Below are 17,030 nucleotides of genomic sequence, written 5' to 3' on the forward strand. Positions count from 1 at the left end.
TCCGAGCCGTGTCTGCAACCTACACCACAGCTCACAGCAACGCCGGATCCTCAACCCACTGAGCGAGGCCAGGGATTGAACTCGCAACCTCATGGTTTCTAGTTGGATTCGTTAACCACTGCGCCATGGCGGGAACTGAGAAAATGTTTTTATAAACATAACGTAGAAAAAAAATTGATACCTTAAATATTTTAAAAGTTCATGTAAATTAGTAAGACAAACTAGTAATCTAATAGAAAATATGAGCACAGGACATTTTAAGAGTCATTTCAATAAACTCAAATGGCAAATAAACATATTGCAAAATTTCATCCTCATTGTTAAAGAAAGCAGAGGAAAACAATGCTGAAGTACCATTTTGCCTACCAAGCTAGGAAGAATCTTTTTTTTTTTTAGGGCCACATATGGAGGTTCCCAGGCTAGTGGTGGAATCAGAGCTGCAGCCGCCAGCCTATAACAGAGCCACAGCAACAAGTCGCTCTGCAGCCTACACCACAGCTCACGGCAATGCCATTTTTTTTTTTTTTTTTTGGCAAGAATCTTTAAAGACGGTGATAACACTCAATATTAAGCAGGAGAAGGGACACAGCTGGTAGGAGAAATTGAGTCAGTCTTCTTTGAAGGTAGTTTGGCACTATGTATAAAGAGCCTTCAAATTGTTCAAGTCCTTAGACCCACTGCTACCCCTTCTGAGAAATTCTCAGAAAAGCCAAAGAAGGTGCAAGGCCAGGGAATATCAGAATTAGAGGAGAGTCCTCTACACATATACACCTTCATCCCAAAGCCCCATAAAATACATACCATGTCCACCCTGTAAAAAGCAACAAGTCTTTCCTGCCAGGACCCAACTTCAAGCAGGAGCCAGGGCAGCTAAGTAACCTCTACCATTCTTGTGCTCAGACATTTGTGTTATTCCCCTGTGGTCCCCCAGGACACCTCTGCACTGGGCTGCAGCTGCAGGGAAGGCAGACTGTGTGCAGTCGCTGCTGGAGCTGGGCATGGACAGCAACCTGCGAGACATCAATGAGAGCACGCCCCTGGCCTACGCCCTGTACTGCGGCCACACAGCCTGTGTCAAGCTCCTCTCCCAAGAGAGCAGGTGAGCACTCATTTTTTCTTCCTCTCAAAAATTTATAAAATTGGATGGCATTTTTTAAACTTCCAGTGCACAAAACCAGCAGTAAGGAGGTCCCCTTGTGACCCAGCAGTAATGAACCTGACTAGTATCCATGAGGACACTTGTTTGATCTCTGGCCCCACTCAGTGGGTTAAGGATCCAATTCATCTCCTAGCCTGGGAACCTCCACATGCTGCAAGTTCGACCCTAAGGGGAAAAAAAAGCAATAACTTAATTGTGTTCACCATTATCTAACATGTAATATGACATGTTTTTGACTCTGTGCAGCAAAATGATAGTGGTAAGCCTGAATCTATCAGCGTAATATTCACTGAACTTTATAATCTCTTTGCTTTTTCTTTTCTTCTTCCCTTTATTCCATGTTCTCTTAATTGTTCTTTTGCCTAAATCAGCATTTCTCCAACTTTTTGTTCTCAGGACCCTTTTACACTCTCAAAAATTATGGACGACCCTAAAGAGGTTTTGTTTATGTGAGTTCCATCTATCAATATTTATGGCATTAGAAATTAAAACCGAGAGGGAGTTCCCCGTCGTGGCACAGTGCAAACGAATCCAACTAGGGACCATGAGGTTGTGTGTTCGATCCCTAGCCTCGCTCGGTGGTTGGGGATCTGGCGTTGCCATGAGCTGTGGTGTATGTCTCAAATGCAGCTCAGATGGGGCGTTGCTGAGGCTCTGGGGTAGGCTGGCAGCAACAGCTCAGATTAGACCCCTCGCCTGGGAACCTCCATATGCCGTGGGCATGGCCCTAAAAAGACAAAAGACATTAAAACAGAGAGACTTCTTATAAAATATTTAGTTATTCATTTAAAGTAATAATAACCCATTACACTTACAAGTTAATGTTAATACCATACTTTTAGCTGAAAAAAACCCATCCTTCAAAATAACCCCCCCCAAAATGAAAAGAGCAGCTTTGTTCTATTTGCTCTTCAAATCTCTTTAATAGCTTAATAGGAGTTTAATACAATACAGCTGGATTCCCACGTCTGCCTCCACATTCAATCAATTGCAACATGGTTGTTTTGAAAGAAGGTATGAAAACAATCTGGCCTCACACAGATATATAGATGGAAAAGGAGGAGTGTTTCAATAGCCTTTTCAGATAACTGTGGATACTTTTCCTTTGATACTAAGCTAAAACTTGACAAGTAGTATTTTCTTAAAGATTAGTTGCAACGTGGATTCTGTTACCATATCAGTGAACTTTTTAAATTCTGTTACGTTAAAATCTATTCATCTAACACTTTAAATGGGTCTTATACCTATGCATGATTTTATAATATCTTGCATTGGTCATTTGGAAAATATTGGTTTACTTTGTTATGAAGATCTTTCAAATAATACCTTTCGTTACACAGTATCAAAAAATCAATTTTATATTACAACTGATCTCATCAGAAAAATCTTTATGGATCCGGAAGCTGTCAGTCAATCCCACAGTGTGCATACAAGTTTTTCAAAATTCTAATTTTTGCTTGAAAGCTAGATTTTTGTCACTGGCAACAATTACTGTCAACTGTTTAACTTGACTTGTTTTTCTTTTTTGTTTCGTTTTGTTTTTTTAGGGCCACACCCGCAGCATATGGAGGTTCCCAGGCTAGGGGTCGAATCAGAGCTCTTGCTGCCAACCTACGCCACAGCGCAGCAATGAAGGATCAGAGCCGCGTCTGCAACCTACACTACAGCTCACGGCAATGCTGGATCCTTAACCCACTGAGCGACGCCAGGGATGGAACACTCAATCTCATGATTCCTAGTCGGATTCATTTCCACTGCGCCATGACAGGAACTCCTCAACTGTTTACCTTGAAATGACTGGCTTGCTTTGTTGGTTTTTGAAAAATAAAATGTCCAACTCTGAATAACCATAGTTGTCTATAAGCCATAAAAATAATGTTTGATTTAAAAAAAAAGGGGGAGTTCCCGTCATGGCGCAGTGGTTAATGAATCCAACTAGGAACCATGAGGTTGCAGGTTCGGTCCCTGCCCTTGCTCAGTGGGTTAACGATCCGGCGTTGCCGTGAGCTGTGGTGTAGGTTGCAGATGCGGCTCGGATCCTGTGTTCCTGTGTTGCTGTGGCTCTGGCGTAGGCCAGTGGCTATAGCTCTGATTCGACCCCTAGCCTGGAAACCTCCATATGCCGCAGTAGCGGCCCAAAGAAATGGCAAAAAGACAAAAAAAAAAAAAAAGAAAGGTTCATCTGGCAACTCAAACAATTACACAAATGCTCTACCTCAAAACAACCATCATACTTCAGTAAATAGAATTGCTTATGAATACTACCATTTTGTCAAAAAATATATCTCAAGGATCAATATTTAATAAAAATTAATCTTTTACTAAACATTATTAAGTTAATGGCAGTTTTTAAAATGAAAGTCCATTGATGCCACTACCTTGATTTGTGCCAAGGATCCCACAGTTTTACCCACTTGCTCTCTTGCTTCCTTGGTATAAAAAGCAGCCCAGTGGGAGTTCCCATCGTGGCGCAGTGGTTAACGAATCTGACTAGGAACTATGAGGTTGCGGGTTCGATCCCTGCCCTTGCTCAGTGGGTTAACGATCTGGCGTTGCCATGAGCTGTGGTGTATGTTGCAGATGCGGCTCGGATCCCGAGTTGCTGTGGCTGTGGCGTAGGCCGGTGGTTACAGCTCTGATTCTACCCCTAGCCTGGGAACCTCCATATGCCGCGAGAGCGGCCCAAGAACATGGTGAAAAGACAAAAACAAACAAACAAAAAAGGCAGCCCAGTGAAAAAAACATGTTGATATTATTATGAATATAGTTTTAACCTCATGAAGTTCCTAAAAATTGTCAGGGACCTCACTTCCAGGGTTTGAGACAACACTGGCCAAAATCACAACCTTTAATATTTTAATAGGAGGAGGAATTTGATTATAAAAGATGCTGAAGTAGCATTAGTTAGCACAGGGGTATACTCTGTGTGGAGAAACTTGCAAGAATGTTAGATCTCCTGAGCTTCTCTCAGAAGTATCAGGAGTCCAGAAGGGCTCTGTTAATATTTCCGAAGGCCTCTTGGAAGGTGAAAGGAGAAAGATAAAAATATATTTTGGGAATAAAGATTCAATTATAACACTCTGTGACCTGCAGAAAAAAAATTCTATGCAGCCAAAATAAGTGGTGATGTTTTTCAAATTACAGATTACAAGATCTCACTCCAAAGAGTAATGTTGCAATCTGGCTTTTAGGGCAAGCACACAGGTCAGTTTTCATCATTAACTCACACCACAGAAAGCATTAAATCAATTGTGGCCTCAAAAGAGAATAACACAGTATTTTCCAAGGAAGAAAAACAGAATAGTGCCTCAGGGAAGATCCTCTACACAAAGAAGAGCCAGCCAGCCAGCCAGACAACTGCTGACCTTCTTTTTCTTTAGAATTCGCCTGCCCCTGCAGCATTGCTCCCTTTTCTTCTGCTGCCACACCCAACCTCTGGCACACACACTTCCTCTTCTGAAGCTGAAGCCCAGACAAAAGCTTCTCTCCTTGGCGTCCTTTGGTATACTTTTTCAATAGGAAATTTAGTAAAAACCTAACAGGAAACAAATAACACACAAACAGTGTAAAACGGGCAGGCTTCCTGAGGTGGATAAGGTCAGAGTTCTGCCCGACCCCCTGGGATTCTTTTCAGAGAAAGTGGAAAACCACACACACACACACACACACACACACACACACACACACACACACATGCTGCTCCTGGCAGCCTGAACTCAATCTTTGCCTGTCATCTCTTTGACTTAAAGCTTGAATTCCTACTGACCGTCCTTAAGTGAGAATGGTGATGCTTTAAGCTATTTGCAGGTTAGTTTATCTCTGGGTGAAAACAAATTTTGAAAGGATAACTCCTGAGGAAACAAAAGGACTCTAAGAAATGCTGTCATTGGGCAGAGAACTGACAGTGGCAAGGAAGAGGATGGAGAGGGTGTTGTGAGTCGCTCTTACACACCACCTTTGACATGAGAGGATGCCGGGTATCTGAATGATTTCAAACAACCTGCTTAAGCAGATGGAATAGTGGAAGGTATTTTGTGTGGTTAGTGGTGTTGTCTCTACTTCCTATCCTCACATAGCATCCTTGTTATTTTATATTCTCACAGAGCAGAGCCGACTCAACCCCTTCCTTCCAAGGACAGTAGACCCCAGAAGAAGGAGGGACGATTCAGCATGCTCAATCAAATCTTTGGCAAGAACAAAAAAGAAGAGCAGAGGGCCTATCAAAAGGATCACAGCGGGGACTGGCACAGGGGGGAGCATGCCTCGGAAGTCGATGACATCATCACCACCTTTGACAGCAACGTGGATACCAACTGCCAGGAACAGCCTGGTGATCAGGTGGCTATGGTTGACTTCAAGAAGAGGACCTCAGAAAATTCACAATATCACTTGCCCGAAAAAAAGCCTCTGGCCCGTAAAGGGCTTCCACCAATCAGAACACAGAGTCTCCCACCCATCACCCTGGGCCATAACTTCCTGACAGCCTCCCAGGGGGCCACTTCCCATGCTGGCCTGAGCCCTGGTATTCATAACACAGCCCAGCGATCTCAGAAAAGCCGAAGTGAGCAGGATTTATTGAATAACAGAACTGGCTGCCAGGTATTGCTAGATAACCCTTGGAAAGGTGACTCTAACCCAGTGTTCTGTAAAGCTTGGACTGTGTCTTCTTCTGATATGCTGTTAGACAGGTTACTCACCAGCAGATCCGGTCACCAGGAGGTGTCAGGGCCACCACATCTTCCTCATCTACATAATCCATCATCAGGTAAACTCCTTGCTTCTCTCTTCCTCATTCCTGGCAGGCTTTATAAAAGAAATGTGTCATGCCGTTCTGGGTTAGGAACTGGAGTGACAGTAGGTAGCCTAGAGGGCAGGGCCAGAAGGAAACCAGCAATTAGGTCACCTTTTCTCTTGCGTACACTGGATTCAGGATTTCCAGGCTATGGAAACATTCTGTTTTTCCACCCTGTCGACAATCATCAAGTAAAAGTATGTGCCTTCTTGAAGTTCCTGTTGTGGCTGAGTGGTAACAAATTCAACTAGCATCCACGAGGATACAGGTTCAATCCCTGGCCTCACTCAGTGGGTTAAGGATCTGGCATTGCCATGAGCTGTGGTATAGGTCGAAGATGCAGCACAGATCCCACATTGCTGTGGCTGTGGTGTAGGCAAGCAGCTGTAGTTCCAATTCAACCCCTAGCCTGGAAATTTCCATATTCCACAGGTGTAGCCCTAAAACCAAACAAACAAAAAAAGTATGTGTCTTCTCATCACAGCAAATGTGTGCTAACTGGCAGATTAGAGCAGGAAAATTACTGTTTCTACTAGCAAGGATTCTTAAGCAGCAGTGTATATGGTAATATCACCTATGAGGAGTTGATTGATTTGTGTGATTGTTTTCAAATCAGTGTTCAGTCCCCATGACAGACCTACTGAAACAAAATCTTGGTGAGGGAAAAGGGAAAGTGGCAATGCCTTCTGTGTGTATGTGCAGAAAGAGAACATTCACACGTGTAGTTCAAGCCTCTACACACATCAAATGGTTACCTGGCAATTCTCCGTCTTGCCTCTTCCCCCATCTTCCCTGTGGCCCTCATCCAGAACTAACAATGGTCTTGATATTTTGTTTATCCTTCAATAGGTATGTTATACATGTTCATATACATACAAAAATATACATTTTAAGTAAATATGTTATTCTAAGGAATCTATATTTTGTACACATACAAACAATTGTATATGTATCTATTTTTCTCCCATTTCTAAACAAATATATCACTCTAAAATTTCTATTTTTTTTTAAATGGCCCACAGATTATTCTGATGCACAATAGAGACTAAAAACTATTGTTCTAATGCAGAGACTACAGAACAACTTCCAATATCAGTTCTTTGTTTTCAAGTGAATTAATTACTAATATTTAAAAATCATGAAGTTCTGCATAACATTTTAAAAGTCTAGTTTCTCTTGAGAAATTGAAAAGTCTTGTAACACTGAACCCAAATTGTACTTGGCAATAATTGGCTGCATCTGAGTAACCACTGTCCCCATGGACACCAATTGGACATCACTGTCCCCAGTTTAACCCGCTCCACACTACTCTCTAGTATCTCTTCATGGAGTATGAGTTGTTCTCTCTTTTTTTTTTTTTTTTTTTTTTAAGGGCTGCACCTGATGCATATGGAGGTTAGGGGTTATATTGGAGCTGCAGCTGCCAGCCAACACCACAGCCACAGTCACAGTCACGATAGATCTGAGCCACATCTGCGACCTACGCCATAGCTTTAGGCAACGCCAGATCCTTAACCACTAACTCCAGTTGTCCTCTTTTTTTTTTTTTTTTTTTTTTTTTTGCTTTTTAGGGCCACACTTGTAGCATATGGAAGTTCCTAGGCTATGGATCAAATTGGAGCTGCAGCTGCCAGCCTACATCACAGACACAGCAATGTAGGATCTGAGCCTTGTCTGCAACCTACACCACAGCTCGGGGCAATACAGGATGCTTAACCCACTGAGCAAGGCCAGGGATCAAACTCACATCCTCATGGGTACTAGTTGGATTCTTTACCTCTGAGCCACCAACAGGAACTTCTCCAGTTGTTCTTTATCAACATGTTTCTGTTGTTGTTTTTCTTTTTCTTTTTTCTTTTTTTCTCTTTTGGCCACGCTGTAGCATATGGAGCTCCTGGGCCAGGAATCAGATCCCAGCCACAGCTGTGACTTAAGCCACAGCTGCAGCGATGGCTGGATCCTTAACCCACTGTGCCAGGCTGGGATTACACTTGCGTCCTAGCGCTCCCACGACACCATTGATCCTGTTGCACCATAGTGGGAACTCCTATCATTGCTTTTCTTATAGTAAGGTTAAGAGGAAAAATGATATAGTTCTCAAACCTGTATTTCTCTCAAAAGTGGAAAAGTGAGAGACCAAAAGGGATTTTTGTACTTCTAGAAGTGGAGGAGGACCATATATATTTGGAAATGAGAAATATTTCTTCCCATTTAATATGCAGCATGAGTCTGGCTCTCCTCACTCATTGACATGTGCCTGATGTCTGAAACCTTTGAGGTAGAGTCTGTCTTCACTCATGCATATTTATATGTAATTATGCACAGAATAAATATGAATAAGCACACTAAAGCTATTTCCTGGTGTCTAAGAAAAACTCCACTCAAGATTTTATTTCCTCCACTAAGCACTGGAGCATAGGTTATGTTTTTCCTTTTGTTGAGAAGAAGGGTCGGAAAGATATTGGTCTTTTGACACTTCGGTGACCTCCAGGGCCTCAACTCAGCCTGCTTTCTGGAGGTAGTCCTGTCCTGGCTAATACCTTCTCTTGTGAAAATCTTTTGAAATGTTTGAAAGTCTTGTTCTTTCCCAGGACAGCCTTGAGCTGTCTTTTCTATATCAGTTAGGATTGGCTTCATTGGCCTGTAACAGAAACCCAAAGTAATAGTGCCTTAAACAACAAAGAAATGCACTGTTCTCATGTGAAAGAAGTCGAACGTGTTGGTTCCCAGGTGCTCGATGGATCCATGATCACCAGGGACCCAAGCTCCTTCCATCTGTATGTTCCACAGCTTAACAAATGGCTTCTACCCTTCAGGTCATTTTACATTTCATAATGTCTGACAGAACAGGAAGAAGGAAGGAGAGAGAGGGCTGAAAAAAAATGGATGTCCCCCAGCTGCATTAGCTCCCATTAGTGAGTTATCTTTATTTATCTTTAATATTTATGGCATTTGAAATTAAAACTAAGAGGGAGTTACCCTCATGGCTCAATGGAAACGAATCCGACTAGGAACCATGAGGTTGCCAGTTCGATCCCTGGCCTCTCTCAGTGGGTTAAGAATCCAGCATTGCTGTGAGCTGTGGTGTAGGTCGAAGATACAGCTTGGATCCTGAGTTGCTGTGGCTGTGGCGTAGGCCGGCAGCAACAGCTTCAATTAGACCCCTACCCTGGGAACCTCCATATGCCGTGGGTGCAGCCCTAAAAAGCAAAAAAAAAAAAAAAGTTATCTCATAAATCTCATAGTCAGCTTACGTCTCACTGGCCAGCTCTTTTTTTTTTTTTGGTCTTTTTGCCTTTTCTAGGGCCACTCCCTCGGGCATATGGAGGTTACCAGGGTAGAGGTCTAATCGGAGCTGTAGCCACCAGTCTACACCAGAGCCACAGCAGCTCGGGATCTGAGCCATGTCTGTAAACCTACACCACAACTCACAGCAACCCTGGATCCTTAGCCCACTGAAGCAAGGCCAGGGATCGAACCTGCAACCTCATGGTTCCTAGTCAGATTTGTTAACCACTGAGCCACAATGGGAACTCCGCCCAGCTCTTTAGTCTCATGATCATGACTATCCACAAAGGAAACTGGGAACTATAGTCTTTTAACTGGGCACATGGCTGTCCCTCTAAAATTGTATTTTTGTTTCTAAGAGAAAAAGAGAGAGTAGATATTGGATAGAGAACTAGTAGATTCTGTCACATGTGCCATCTAAAATTTCTATATGTTTAAAATAAAAGGAAATTCAATAAATGTGGTTTGAGGATTTGTTTCACTTTTCCAGTGAAATAACTTGAAAAGTCCTATAGTGGTAGAAAAACAGAAAGGGAGAAGCAAAATTCTCCAAAGGAATGTTAAATAATTAGCAGTACCTGTATCAAAGCATTTTTTTTTCCACCAATATTTTTGAGTGCTGATAATAATAGGAACCGTTCTAGGTAACTGAGTCTCCCAAGAATCTTCAGCCTATAAATGAACATTAAGGAACATGGATTTGCTAAAAGGAGTATACAACTCACCTTACACTGATTTTCTCCTTATGTTTTTGTTTCTTTGACCATACCGATGGCATTTGGGAGTTCCCAGGTCAGGGATCATGGAACCTATGCCACAGCAGGGACCTGAGATGCTGCAGTGATAGTGCCAGATCCTTAAACAGGAGAAGGGAACTCCTCATATTTAGATACAAAGCCATAAGGGTTTTAAATGGAAAGAACTTTAGTCATTCACTCATTCTTTAAATTATTATTGTGTGTCTATCATCTTAATTTATCAAGAGGCAGCATATCCAATGGTTAGGAGAGGAATTCTAAAGGCACACTCCATGGGTTCAAATTCTGGCTCTCTCGTTTACATGCTGTTACTGATTCTCTCTGAGCCTTTGATTCCTCATTTCAAAAAGAGTAGGGTAGGAAATACCTCGCTTTTAGGGTTGTGGGTTGCTGTTAAGAGTAAACAAGTTGGAGTTCCCGTGGTGGCGCAGTGGTTAACGAATCTGACTAGGAACCATGAGGTTGCGGGTTCGGTCCCTGCCCTTGCTCAGTGGGTTAATGATCTGGCGTTGCCATGAGCTGTGATGTAGGCTGCAGACGCAGCTCGGATCCCGCATTGCTGTGGCTCTGGCTCCGATTAGACTCCTAGTCTGGGAACCTCCATATGCCGCAGGAGCGGCCCAAGAAATAGCAACAAGACAAAAAAAAAAGGGTAAACAAGTTGAGGAGGTGCCATTGTGGCTCAGTGGTAGGAAACCCAACTAGAATCCATGAGGTTGCAGGTTCAATCGCTGGCCTCACTCACTGGGCTAAGGATCTGTGAGTTGTGGTGTGGGTTGCAGACCTGGCTCAAATCCGGCATTGTTGTGGCTGTGGTGTAGGCCAGAGGCTCCAGCTCCAATTCCACCCCTAGCCTGGGAACTTTCATATACTGCAGGTGCAGCCCTAAAAAAGAAAAAAGAAAAAAAGATTAAACAAGTTGGTACATGTAAAATACTTGTGACAGTGATTTGAACATAGTACCAGACAAACGCATTTATGGGTATGTTCAGTTTTGGTTTGGGTTTTTTTAACTAGGCACCAAGCTCTGTGCTAAGCACTATGCCTTAGATGACCTTTGTTTAAAAGACACTGAAATTTAACTTAGTGTGCTAGTCAACTGCCTTTTTGCTCTCAGATCTAGTCTCTTCCCTTCAGCTCCCAGGCTCCCTTGCCATGCTTCCAGGTACTTTTGGCCAAATACCAGGAGGCACTGGCCGAAGAGTAAGAGCAAGAGAAAGAGAACAAGCAGTGTGGTTCCACACAGCACAGTGTCCCTCTGCTTCCTATGGAGTCTCTAGTAGGGGTTCCCTCCTCCTACTTCCTCCACCCAGCCCTTCATGCCATGGTTCTCACTAGCTTCTGGGCTGTGGTAACACCCACTCTTCCCCATCCCTCCAGCCTAAAAGTGGTTGCATCTTCCTGCTGTGGCAAATCTCCTGATTGTCCTTCTGCTGTGACCTTTGGCTTCTTAGCTCTACTATCACCAATATAACCAACTTCCTCTGTGAAATTCCCTTTGTTTCAAAGCTCTAGAGAGGTAGATCTCTCCTTTCCTGAATGAGCCCTGATTGCTAAGGCGAGACATGTCATCTCTCTTTGCCAGTTTTCTCACCCCCTGAGAAAAGATCTGAGACCATTTTGTTTCATAAGGCCTTTTCCAGTTATAATTTATTACCTGCTTAGCCTTACGACTAATTAATAACATATTCAGAACTTGAACCCAGACTTCCTAAATTGGAAGGTACCACCATGGCAATGTATACATTTCTCTCTTTACATCTCAAAGTCCAGTTTGTTAATATGCTTACCAAATTATCTACAGCATGATTTTCTTAGAAATTACACTGTTCTCCCCAAAATAAAAAGATATCTCTGCCTTATGGATTTGATTTTATTTTTGTGGCTGTTTTTAGCCCAATCTGAGATGTTGTTTTTAGAACTGCAGAGGCTTCCAGACTACAGTTGGGAGGGTAGACTTAAGTGGTTAGAGTTGTTAGTCTAGGGCGATTGGAACTCAGCAGATTTCTGCCTTGAGCTCTCACACTTGATGCGAAAACCTAATGTGGTAAAGCAGTTGGACCCCGTAAGTCATGCCACTGCACCACCGGCTTGAACTTGGATCGTCCCTTTACTTTGGAATTTCTCTTTTCCTGACCTGGATTTAGTAGAAATAATATGGGCTAGCCGTGATTGCTACCATTTGAATTCCTGGCAGCTGATATCCTGTGCTTACATCAGCATCCCTGGACATTTAGCTGTAATGATTATTACTTAACATTTATTGAGACCTGTCAGTGGGCTAGATGGAGAGAGATGGGGAATGAGGCACTTACCCTAATGAGGGAATTTGGAGCACATCAGCTTAATTCACTGCGAGGAGCTTTCAGAGAAAATGGAACAGAAAGCTCTGTGGTGTTTGCTCCCAGCCTGGTTATTTACAAGTCGTCACGAGGAACCTAAGAAAGTGCATGCTTCCTTCCTCCCTCAAGAGAGAACTTTCTTCTTCAGAATTTTCTAGACAGTCCTGCAACGATGCCCTCTCCTCCCCATGTAGGTCTGATGCTATGACCACCTCAGTTTAAACCCCTCAGAAGCTTTGCATCTTTCCAGGACAATGGCCAGATTCTTTCTAGCAAACAAAGTCCTCTCATCATGGCCTGGCCTCACTTCCCATTCTTACTTTCTCCACGTCTCATCTCAAATCCTCCCCACCCCTTCCCATCCCCTTGAACAGTTCCTTGAATATCTCTCAGTTCCTTGAAAACCCCATACCTTTTCACTCGATGATGTCTTTGCTCTGGTTATTTTTGCCTTTCATCTGCTGTGTGCTTGGCAGATTCCTACAATCTTTTAAGAACCAGCCCAGGAGTTCCTGCCATGGCTCAGTAGTTAACGAATCCGATAGGAACCATGAGGTTTCGGGTTCAATCCCTGGCCTCGCTCAGCGGGTTAAGGATCTGGCATCGCCGTGAGCTGTGGTCTAGGCCAGCAGCTACAGCTCTGATTAGACCCCTATCCTGGGAACCTCCATATGCCGTGGGTGCAGCCCTGGAAAAAGACAAAAAAAAAAAAAAAAAAGAACCAGCCCAAAACTTGCCTCCAGTGTGGAAGTTACCCTGACTGTTGTGGGAGGTGTGTTTCATTTTTACTACCCATCATGAAAGGATAGCTCCACCTTGCTAAGCCTCCTCTGGGGCAAATAGTGAACCACATACTTTCCCTTCACCACCACTGCAGGAGAGTATTTATCCCCATTTTTTTTTTTTAAGGCTGCACCCTCAATGTATGGAGGTTCCCAGGCTAGGGGTCAAATCAGAGCTGTAGCTGCCAGCCTATGCCACAGCACAGCAACGAGGGATCTGAGCCGCATTTGCAACCTACACCACAACTCATGGAAACACTAGATCCTTAACCCACTGAGCAGGGCCAGGGATTGAACCCTGTGTCCTCATGGATACTAGTCGAGTTGGTTACTGCAGAGCTACAGGGGAACTCTTATCCCCATTTTAGAGATGGAGAAATTAAGGAGTAGAGTGGTTAGCCCACCTGCCTAAGGTCACAGAGCTAGCCAGGGAGTTGTAGAGCAGATATACAAGCAAGGACTATGGGATTCAAGACCCTCAGACCTTTCTGGACCCTTCTTTCTTCTGTGGTGCTTTCACAGTATGCAGCCTCCCTCATGGCCTTCAAAAGTACAGATTTACCTGTCTCTTTTCTCGTCAGCCCTCCTGAACACCTCGCCATCTCCTCTTCATATTTTAGGCTGTGGAATACAATTAGTTTGCTGTAGATGAGTGCTGAATGTATTTTTTATTATTACTCATTTTCATTCACTTCTATTTCCTCATTTAACTACAAAAATCTTTCCACAGCGACCCTCGACCCTGTCCCCACAGGCTAGACCCTCCCCGAAGGTGCCTGTAGCACAGATAAGAGAACTCTGGACTGTGTACATTCTTCTGTGTTCTTCAAAACTGAGCAAAATGCCAATGTGGAATAAAGTTTGTCTCCTCCCAATTTCTCTCCCAAATCCTGCTGAAGTCCTCTCTGCATTCTCTCCTCCTATCCATATTGCTTTGGCCTCTAAAGTGGGAGGATCCTGTGGATTTTAGGGCCAGACAGACCTGGGTTGGAGCCCAGGCTCTGTCACTTCCCATCATGTGACCTTGAACACTATTTAGAACTCCTCCAAGCCACAGTGTCCTCCTTTGTAAAGTGGAGATGATAATAGTATCTATCTCACAAGGGAAAGTGGTTGTTAGGATTAAATGAGATTATGTATTTAGTCCAGTCCTTTTCAGTAGTAAGTGCTCAGTATGCATTATCCATAATTATCTTTATCGGTTATGCAAATTTCTGCTCCAGTGTTCATGGATAAATAAGGTATGAGCTGATACAGGTTGTACTGTAATTCTACTCAGGACCATTTTTCTTTTTAAATAATGGCTTCTGACATTATTTGACCAGAGTTCAAAGGAATAAGAATATAAGGGCAAAATGTGCACCAAAAAAACTGGAAATTTTGCTTAATCATCAAATGACACTGCTCATATGACTCATGCAAATCTACCATTGGATTCACCAAAGCTGATGGAAAATAGATCTTGGCTAATGCTTTTTTCCCCCTATTTTAAGGACTACTTTACCCAAACAGAAAACTGAAGCCCCATGAGTGTTGCTGTAATGATTCTGGTTCTTACCAAACTACTAGGCAAAAGATCAAATGAATACATGGCCCGCTGACCAGGAGATCATGTTGAACACTCCACTGTAATAATTGCTGATCTTTACTGAATGTTTACTCTTTAAGCTAAATGCTTTACAGTTGTTTTATTTAATCTTTATGTCAACCAGAAAAGACAGATGCAATTATTTTCACCATTTTACATACAAACAAATTGAGATTTAGAGAAAGAATTCAAATGCCTAAATTGGAAATTAACCCTAATCCTGTCTGACCCTAGAGCCCAAGTTCCCACTCATTCCACCATTCAGTCAACTTGTTTTTTTGTTTGTTTGTTTTTTCTAGGGCCCCACCCTCGGCATATGGAGGTTCCCAGGTTAGAGGTCTAATTGGAGCTGTTGCCACCGGCCTACGCCACAGCCACAGCAACGCCAGATCTGAGCCGTGTCTGTGACCTACACCACAGCTCATGGCAAGGCCGGATCCTTAACCCACTGAGCGAGGCCAGGGATCGAACCCAAAATCTCATGGTTCCTAGTCGGACTCGTTTCCGCTGCACCATGACGGGAACTCCAGTCAGCTTGTTAAGTGGACTTAAGTTTTGTGTAGTCACTCCTATCTTCAGATATTTGGAACATCCATCTCTTATAATCAGTTGTGTGCTAATCAATGCCTAAGAGTTGGCTCTTCAGAGAAAAATCAATCTTGCTGATTTCCCTGCTGTAAGTACTCCCACCATGTCTGATGTCAAGCCCCCAAGTATGCTGTCAACCAGCTCACAAAATTCCTGAAAACTGAAGAACTGGTACACAGGCTCCAGCTAATCATGCTCGCCGTCTAAATTAGACCAGCCAGATCTCCCCGGTGCTCTCACCCAGCTCCCATTTCTAGGTCAGGGATTCTCAATCCTGGCTGCACATTAGAATCAACTAGGAGCTGACAAAAATCTGGCATCCTATCCCAGCCCCAGAGATTCTCATTTAATGGGTGTGGTATTCAGCCAGAGTAGCACTTAAAAAAAAAAAAAAAACTCCTCAAATAATTTCTCTGGGCAGCCAGGATGGAGAAACACTGCTCTAGGAGAATATATCCTACTCATCACCCACTCATTCAACACAGATTGACAGATATGCAATACACTAATGCCCTATTTTGTTTTTTCAGGTTTTCAAGTTTTGTAGCATGTGTGGCCAATTGTGTTTGTTTATAAAATTTTAGTTAAATGAGTTTACTCAAGAAATGATTTCTGAGAGTTCCCTTCGTGGCTTAGTCATTAACGAACCTGTCTAGGATCCATGAGGATGCAGGTTTGATCCCTGGCCTCGCTCAGTGGGTTAAGGATCCAGCGTTGCGGTGAGCTGTGGTGTAGGTCACAGACGTGGCTCAGATCCCAAGTTGCTGTGGCTGTGGTATAGGCCAGTGACTTACAGCTCCGATTGGATCCCTAGTCTGGGAACTTCCATATGCCAAGGGTGCAGCCCTAGGGGAAAAAAAAAAAAAGAAATGATTTCTGATACCTTTTCTTTCACTCAACTGGTGTCTGGCATGTGAGAGAAACTCAGTATGGTGTAGCTATAATTATTTTTGTTGTTGTTAGCATAATAAATTTCATGATCTCTAACAACTTTTATGATTCTCTTATCCATTGAATTTTATAATTTACACTTGGTTGAGTCTCAAACGATTGATGCACATGTGTTTGTCCCCAGGACAAAATTTTCAGCATCTCTCTCCAAAGAGACCCAAAATCAGGGATCTTCCTTTTACCCGGAACAACTTAGCTCCCCTACCAGACCAAAAATGTAAGTATTTTGAATCTTCCTCAGCTTCCTTTGCAAATGTTAACACTGTTAACACATCTGGACAGGACTAAATGTTATTTCAGTTTACTTTCATTTTTCAAGAAAACATCAGGCGCCAAAACATGTAAATTACAGGAAAATAGAATAGAGACAGTCTTTAAAGCTTCATCCAACTTGGTAATGCTTGTTTAAAAGAAATACTCCCTCCCTTGAGGAATTTTTGTGTTTGGATTATAAAAACAATAATAGAAGTTTATTTTGCTATGTACTATTTAATGCCTTTTAAAAGATACTTTACGAATTCTTCTCTGAAGACTGGCTTCCTGACATTGGCTTTTTACTTTATTGGACAGATAGAAATGTGTTACCTCTGTATTCACAGCCTATGCAAATTTTAGGAATTTGGAGCAGAAAGGAGTAATCAAGTAGATGCTGTTTATTAGTTTTACTTTGGGCATTATTTTATAGTATATTATTCAAAACTCCTCACAATACAACCTATTAATATATTCTGTTCACCAGATAATCAAGTTTGTCCTCAGTATATATCTGGGGAGCTTGTTAT

The 17,030-nt window shown here is 42.7% G+C and overlaps 1 protein-coding gene across 1 annotated transcript in view; it reads left to right on the forward strand.

Moving 5' to 3' along the window:
- The window catches only part of ANKRD55 (ankyrin repeat domain 55), a 113,947-nt gene that overhangs the window by 95,100 nt on the left and 1,817 nt on the right, over window positions 1-17,030 (forward strand). Inside the window, exons 9-11 of the mRNA XM_047758445.1 lie at window positions 932-1,099; window positions 5,263-5,924; window positions 16,373-16,465. Of these exons, the coding sequence (XP_047614401.1) occupies window positions 932-1,099; window positions 5,263-5,924; window positions 16,373-16,465 (923 nt within the window). The remainder of the gene's footprint in view (window positions 1-931; window positions 1,100-5,262; window positions 5,925-16,372; window positions 16,466-17,030) is intronic.

The sequence above is a fragment of the Phacochoerus africanus genome, chromosome 1 (genome assembly GCF_016906955.1).
Source record: "Phacochoerus africanus isolate WHEZ1 chromosome 1, ROS_Pafr_v1, whole genome shotgun sequence".
NCBI classification, from domain to species: domain Eukaryota; kingdom Metazoa; phylum Chordata; class Mammalia; order Artiodactyla; family Suidae; genus Phacochoerus; species Phacochoerus africanus.